General features: G+C 58.5%; 1 protein-coding gene across 1 annotated transcript in view; it reads right to left on the bottom strand.

The window, feature by feature from the left end:
- PCDH8 (protocadherin 8) overlaps window positions 1–4,670 on the bottom strand; it is a 13,196-nt gene extending 8,526 nt beyond the window's left edge. The window contains exon 1 of the mRNA XM_075336841.1: window positions 2,156–4,670. Within this exon, the coding sequence (XP_075192956.1) occupies window positions 2,156–4,579 (2,424 nt within the window). The 5' untranslated portion in view covers window positions 4,580–4,670. The remainder of the gene's footprint in view (window positions 1–2,155) is intronic.
- Between the last annotated feature and the right edge of the window lie 2,636 nt (window positions 4,671–7,306).

The raw sequence follows: 7,306 nt of genomic DNA, 5'->3' as shown, positions 1-7,306 counted from the left end.
CTCCATTCTTCAGGTGGGCGCTGATCTTCCCTCTCTCTCAGTGGACATTCACCCTCTGCCTCCCTCAGATGGGTGCTAATGTTTCCTCTCCCTCAGTTGGTTGCTCACTCTCCCTCAGGTTGGGGCTCAGCCTCCCCCTCCCACAGGTGGGCGCTCATCTTCCCTCTCCCTCAGGTTGACGCACACCCTCTCTCTCCCTCAGGTTGGCGCTCATCTTCAATCTCCCTCAGGTTGATGCACACCCTCTGCCTCCCTCAGGTTGGCGCTCATCTTCTGCCTCAGGTTGGCGCTCCCCCTCCCTAAAGTGGGCACTCATCTTTCTTCTCCCACAGGTTGACGCTCACCCTCTCCCTTCCTCATGCAGATGCCCACAATCTCCCTCCCTCATGTGGCCTCGTCCCACTCCCTCCGTCAGATGGGCGCTCACCATGTCCTTCCCTCAGGTTGGCGCTCATCTTCCCTCTCCCTCCCGCAGGTGACATCTTTCCTCTCCCTCCCTCAAGTTGGCGCTCACATTCCCCCCCCCTCAGTTGGGTGCTCATCTTCCCTCTCCCTCCCTCAGGTGGGCGCTCATTTTCCCTCTCCCTCCCTCAGGTGGGCGCTCATTTTCCCTCTCCCTCCCGCAGATGTCATCTTCCCTCTCCTCCCTCAGGTAGGCACTTATCCTCCCCCTGCCTCAGATGGCATCTTCCCTCTGCCACCATCAGGTGGTCGCTCACCCTCTCTCTTCCTCAGGTGGCATCTTCCCTCTCCCTCCAGCAGGTGGGCACTCACCCTCTCCCTCCCGCAGGTGGTCGCTCACCCTCTCCCTCCAGCAGGTGGTCGATCACCCTCTCCCTCCAGCAGGTGGGCTCTCACCCTCTCCCTCCCGCAGGTGGGCTCTCACCCTTTCACACCCTCAGGTGGGCTCTCACCCTCTCCCTCCCGCAGGTGGTCGCTCCCCCTCTCTCTCTCTCCCTCACATAGGCACTCACCATCTCCCTCCCTCAGGTGGGCTCTCATCATCTCCCTCCCTCAGGTGGGCTCTCACCCTCTCCCTCCCTCAGGTGGTCGCTCACCCTCTCCCTCCCTCAGGTGGGCACTCACCCTCTCCCTCCCTCAGGTGGGCTCTCACTCTCTCCCTCCCTGAGGTGGTCGCTCACCCTCTCCCTCCCGCTGGTGGGCTCTCACCCTCCCACTCCCGCTGGTGGGCTCTCACCCTCCCCCTCCCGCAGGTGGGCTCTCACCCTCTCCCTCCCGCAGGTGGGCTCTCACCCTCTCCCTCCCGCAGGTGGGCTCTCACCCTCTCCCTCCCGCAGGTGGGCTCTCACCCTCTCCCTCCCGCAGGTGGGCACTCACCCTTTCACACCCTCAGGTGGGCTCTCACCCTCTCTCTCCCGCAGGTGGTCGCACCCCCTCTCTCTCCCTCACATAGGCACTCACCATCTCCCTCCCTCAGGTGGGCTCTCATCATCTCCCTCCCTCAGGTGGGCTCTCACCCTCTCCCTCCCTCAGGTGGTCGCTCACCCTCTCCCTCCCTCAGGTGGGCACTCACCCTCTCCCTCCCGCAGGTGGGCTCTCACCCTCTCCCTCCCTGAGGTGGTCGCTCACCCTCTCCCTCCCGCTGGTGGGCTCTCACCCTCCCGCTGGTGGGCTCTCACCCTCCCCCTCCCGCAGGTGGGCTCTCACCCTCTCCCTCCCGCAGGTGGGCTCTCACCCTCTCCCTCCCACAGGTGGGCTCTCACCCTCTCCCTCCCGCTGGTGGGCTCTCCCCCTCCCGCTGGTGGGCTCTCCCCCTCCCCCTCCCGCAGGTAGGCTCTCACCCTCTCCCTTCCGCTGGTGGGCTCTCACCCTCCCCCTCCCGCAGGTGGGCTCTCACCCTCTCCCTCCCTCAGGTGGTCTCTCACCCTCTCCCCCCTGAGGTGGTCGCTCACCCTCTCCTTCCCGCTGGTGGGCTCTCACCCTCTCCCTCCCGCTGGTGGGCTCTCACCCTCTCCCTCCCGCAGGTGGGCTCTCACCCTCTCCCTCAGGTGGGCTCCCACCCTCTCGCTCAGGTGGGCTCTCACCCTCTCCCTCCCGCAGGTGGGCTCTCACCCTCTCCCTCAGGTGGGCTCTCACCCTCTCCCTCCCTCAGGTGGTCGCTCACCCTCTCCCCCCTGGTGGGCGCTCTTCTTACCTCATTGTTGGCGGTCCTCAGCCTCTTCTGGGTGTCGTACAGGCAGGCGTTGAAGGTCTCCTCCGTGCTGGGCACCTCCGGGGTTGCTGCCGCTGCCGGTGCCTCTGTGCCTGTGAAGGGCACGGCGTTGGGAAAGGGTCTGGCATCAAACAGGTTGCCCTTCTGGCTGTCTATGAGCTCCTCGTCGTCCTGCTCGCCCTTCTCCAGCTCGGAGATGTCTCTCTCGGTCTTGCCGGCTTTGTTCTCCTTCCTCCGCTTGCTGCAGGTGGTGGCGATGGTGATGATGGCGGCCAGGAGCAGGGTGCAGCTGCCGGCGAGGACGATGATCACGATCAGGGGAACGTCCCAGTGGGAAACTTTCTCCTCCCAAGAACTTGGCTGCATGACTTCGTGGTTGGCGGGCGGGGTGGCGGCGGTGACCAGGAGGCTGAGGGTGGCGGTGGCGGCCATGGGGGGTCTGCCGTTGTCGGTGACGGTCACCACCGTCCGGTACACCTGCCCCAGCTCCTCGCTCACGTCCGCCGTCAGGTACAGCTCGCCGGTCACCTTATTGATGGAGAACAGGTGCCGTCCCTCCTCGGAGAGGCTGAATGACAGCTCGGCATTAACCCCTTCGTCTGCGTCCTTGGCTTTCACCTGGGTCACCAGGAAGCCGTGCGGCGCCCTGGCCGGTATCACCACCTCCGCGGAGCCGTTGGACAGCACGGGGTTAATAATGACGGGGGGGTTATCGTTCTGATCCACGATCTTGACCTTGATGATGGAGCTGCTGGACAGCTGTGGGGTGCCCCCGTCACCCGCCTGTACCCGCAGCTCCAGCTGCTGCAGAACCTCATAATTGAAGCTCCTCAGGGCATAAATGGCCCCAGTGGCCGGGTCCAGGGACACGTAGGTGGAGATCGGCGCTCCATTCACCTCTGACTCTACCAGTCTGTAGATGACTTTACCATTGGGGCCGAGATCGGGGTCTCTGGCGACCACCGTGGTGATGTAGGCGCCGGGGGCATTATTCTCCATCACTGACACTTCGTACATCGGTTTGGCGAACACCGGGGCATTGTCGTTCTCGTCGCTCACCCTGATCGTGTACTGCTTGATGGTCTTGAATGGAGGCGATCCGAGGTCCTCGGCCATCACGGTCAGGTTGTACTCTGCGATCTTCTCGCGATCTAGCGCCGATGTGGTGACGATCATGAAGCTGTCCTCGTACGCCTGCTGCAGCCTGAAGTGCTCGTGTCCGTACAGGGCGCAGTGCACTCTGCCGTTCGGCCCCGAGTCCCGGTCCGCGGTGCTGATCAGCGCCACAAAGCTGTCCTTGGCGGCCGCCTCGGTGATGTAGGCGACCCCCGCGCTGATGGAGGTCAGGGGGGTGATGCTGATCTCCGGGGCATTGTCGTTCACATCCAGGACGTGGACGATCACCTTGCAGGTGGCGCTCAGCGGGTTCGGCCCCAGGTCCTGCGCCTGGACATCAAACTCATAGGTCTGCTTGGTCTCAAAGTCAACCTGACCTTCAAGAGTCAGGCGCCCGGACTTGGGGTCGATCTTAAAGAGCTGCCGCACCTCGGGGGACACCTGCGGGCTGAAGCCGTACACGATGTCCCCATTGGCCCCCTCATCGGGGTCTTCAGCGTTCAGGTCCAGCAGCAGGGACCCCACGGGGGCGTCCTCCACCAGCTCCACGGTCACGGCACTTCTCTCAAACACCGGGCTGTTGTCATTAAAGTCCAGGACTCGGATGTTAACCATCGCACTGCCAGAGCGCGAGGGGCTGCCCCCGTCCATGGCCACCAGCTCCAGGGTGTAAGCTGCCTGGCTCTCCCGGTCCAGCTCCTTCATCAGCACCAAGTCCGCGTACTTAACCCCATCCGCCCTGGTCTGGACATCAATACTGAAGTGACTGTTGACCGAGATCTGGAAGCTCTGGATAGAATTGGCGCCCACATCCTCGTCCACGGCAATCTCCAGTGGGATCCTGGTGCCCACAGAGGCGCTCTCCGACACCTCCACGGGAATCTCCGGGCTGGGGAAGTGGGGGCTGTTGTCATTAATGTCTTTCACCTCCACCTCCACATGGATCAGCTTGAACTGCTCCTTGGAGAAGCTGACCACATCCAGCGCCAGGGTGCAGGCGAGCGATTGCCGGCAGATCTGCTCGCGATCGATCCTCTCTCCGATGCTCAGCTGCCCGTCGGTCTCTCTGATCCGGATCAGGGAGCTGTTAAACTGTTTCATCAGTCGGAAACTTCCCTCTCCGGGCAGGTGCAGGTCCTCTGCCAAGGTGCCAATCACTGTGCCAGGGTCGTCCTCCTCATAAGTCCGGTATCGTATCGTCTTGGAGGTAGCAAGTGATGCCAAGGTAAAAAAGCACAGGAGGCAATAGTGACAATTCCTGGAGAGCCATCCTGCCCCCCTAAAAGTCATTTTCCACAGTCAGTGATACTGGCAGCAGGTGAACAGAGACGATCCCTAGGAGGACTGCATGGGTCTGAGCAGCAGTGACGATCGGTGTCTGTCCTTCTGAGCCGGTCTGGACCCTCTTCGGGGGGTTTTATAAGCGCAGACATGCAAATGAGTGCACTCAGCAGCCAATCACAGCAGCTCCTCTGACACCATCCTCTTAAATTCTTCTCATTGCACTGATTTAACTATTTCCCTGGTTTAAACAGCAGCAATGAATAGATGTGTCAAAACTTGGAGGGTCCTCAGCCACAAAGGGGTTATTGCTGGAACTAAAGGAGAAAAAGACACTTCTTTTGTTTGTCCATTTTTTTCAAGGATGCACATGAGATCATTGGAGGATCCAGGCGCAAAGTGAGTGTTTCGTTAAATATGAGAATGTGACCCCTACTGTGGAGCAGGTGCCTGTTACGGAGGAGTCACTGATCTGCCCAGCTACCCAGTTATCTGCCCAGTTACTCTGCTATCTGCCCAGTTACTCTGCTATCTGCCCAGTTACCCTGCTATCTACCCAGTTACCCTGCTATCTGCCCAGTTACACAGCTATCTGCCCAGTTACCCTGCTATCTGCCCAGTTACCCTGCTATCTGCCCAGTTACTCTGCTATCTGCCCAGTTACTCTGCTATCTGCCCAGTTACCCTGCTATCTGCCCAGTTACTCTGCTATCTGCCCAGTTACTCTGCTATCTGCCCAGTTACTCTGCTATCTGCCCAGTTACCCAGCTATCTGCCCGGCTACCCAGTTATCTGCCCAGTTACCCTGCTATCTGCCCAGTTACCCAGCTATCTGCCCAGTTACCCTGCTATCTGCCCAGTTACCCAGCTATCTGCCCAGTTACCCTGCTAACTGCCCGGCTACCCAGTTATCTGCCCAGTTACTCTGCTATCTGCCCAGTTACCCTGCTATCTACCCAGTTACCCTGCTATCTGCCCAGTTACCCAGCTATCTGCCCGGCTACCCAGTTATCTGCCCAGTTACTCTGCTATCTGCCCAGTTACCCAGCTATCTGCCCAGTTACCCTGCTATCTGCCCAGTTACCCAGCTATCTGCCCAGTTACCCTGCTATCTGCCCGGCTACCCAGTTATCTGCCCAGTTACTCTGCTATCTGCCCAGTTACCCTGCTATCTGCCCAGTTACCCTGCTATCTGCCCAGTTACCCAGCTATCTGCCCAGTTACCCTGCTATCTGCCCAGTTACCCTGCTATCTGCCCAGTTACCCTGCTATCTGCCCAGTTACCCAGCTATCTGCCCAGTTACTCTGCTATCTGCCCAGTTACTCTGCTATCTGCCCAGCTACCCAGTTATCTGCCCAGTTACTCTGCTATCTGCCCAGTTACTCTGCTATCTGCCCAGTTACCCAGCTATCTGCCCAGTTACTCTGCTATCTGCCCAGTTACCCTGCTATCTGCCCAGTTACCCAGCTATCTGCCCAGTTACTCTGCTATCTGCCCAGTTACCCTGCTATCTGCCCAGTTACCCAGCTATCTGCCCAGTTACTCTGCTATCTGCCCAGTTACCCTGCTATCTACCCAGTTACCCTGCTATCTGCCCAGTTACTCTGCTATCTGCCCAGTTACCCTGCTATCTACCCAGTTACCCTGCTATCTGCCCAGTTACCCTGCTATCTGCCCGGTTACCCTGTTATCTGCCCAGTTACTCTGCTATCTGCCCTGTTACCCTGCTATCTGCCCAGTTACCCTGCTATCTGCCCAGTTACTCTGCTATCTGCCCAGTTATCCTGCTATCTGCCCAGTTACCCAGTTATCTGCCCAGTTACTGTGTGATCTGCCCAGTTACCCAGCTATCTGCCCAGTTACCCTGCTATCTGCCCAGTTACTGTGTGATCTGCCCAGTTACCCAGCTATCTGCCCAGTTACCCTGCTATCTGCCCAGTTACCCAGCTATCTGCCCAGTTACCCTGCTATCTGCCCAGTTACCCAGCTATCTGCCCAGTTACCCTGCTATCTGCCCAGTTACCCAGCTATCTGCCCAGTTACCCTGCTATCTGCCCAGTTACCCAGCTATCTGCCCAGTTACCCTGCTATCTGCCCTGTTACCCTGCTATCCGCACAGTTACCCTGCTATCTGCCCAGTTACCCAGCTATCTGCCCAGTTACCCTGCTATCTGCCCTGTTACCCTGCTATCTGCCTACTTACCCCGTTTTCTGCTCACATACCCAGTTATGTTCCCAGTTATCAGTTCACTTACCCACTTATCTGCCCAGATACCCTGCTTTCTGCCAAGTTATCTGCCCAATTATCTTCCCACTTACCCAGTTATCTGCCCAGATACCCAGCTTTCTGCCAAGTTAACTAGTTATCTGCCCAGTTACCCTGTTATCTGCCCAGTTACCTAGTGAAATGCCTAGCTACCTACCTATCTGCGCACTTACCCCGTTATTTGCCCAGTTACCCATTTATCTGGCTAGCTATCCAGTTATCTGCTCAGTTACCCCGTTATCTGCATAGTTACCCTATCTGCCTAGTTACCCACCTATCTGTCAAATTACCCAGTGATCTGCCCAGTTACTAGGTGATCTGCCCAGATACTAGGTCATCTGCCCAGTTACTCTGTGATCTGCTCAGTTATCCAGCTATCTGCCCAGTTACCTTGTTATCTGCCCAGTTACCCAATTATCTCCCCAGTTACCCTGTTATCTGCTTAGTTACTAGGTGATATGCTCAGTTA

This window comes from Anomaloglossus baeobatrachus, chromosome 2, assembly GCF_048569485.1.
Source record: "Anomaloglossus baeobatrachus isolate aAnoBae1 chromosome 2, aAnoBae1.hap1, whole genome shotgun sequence".
NCBI lineage: Eukaryota > Metazoa > Chordata > Amphibia > Anura > Aromobatidae > Anomaloglossus > Anomaloglossus baeobatrachus.
The sequence above is the reverse complement of the archived record's forward strand: the minus strand, read 5'-3'. Positions and strand labels throughout refer to the sequence as shown.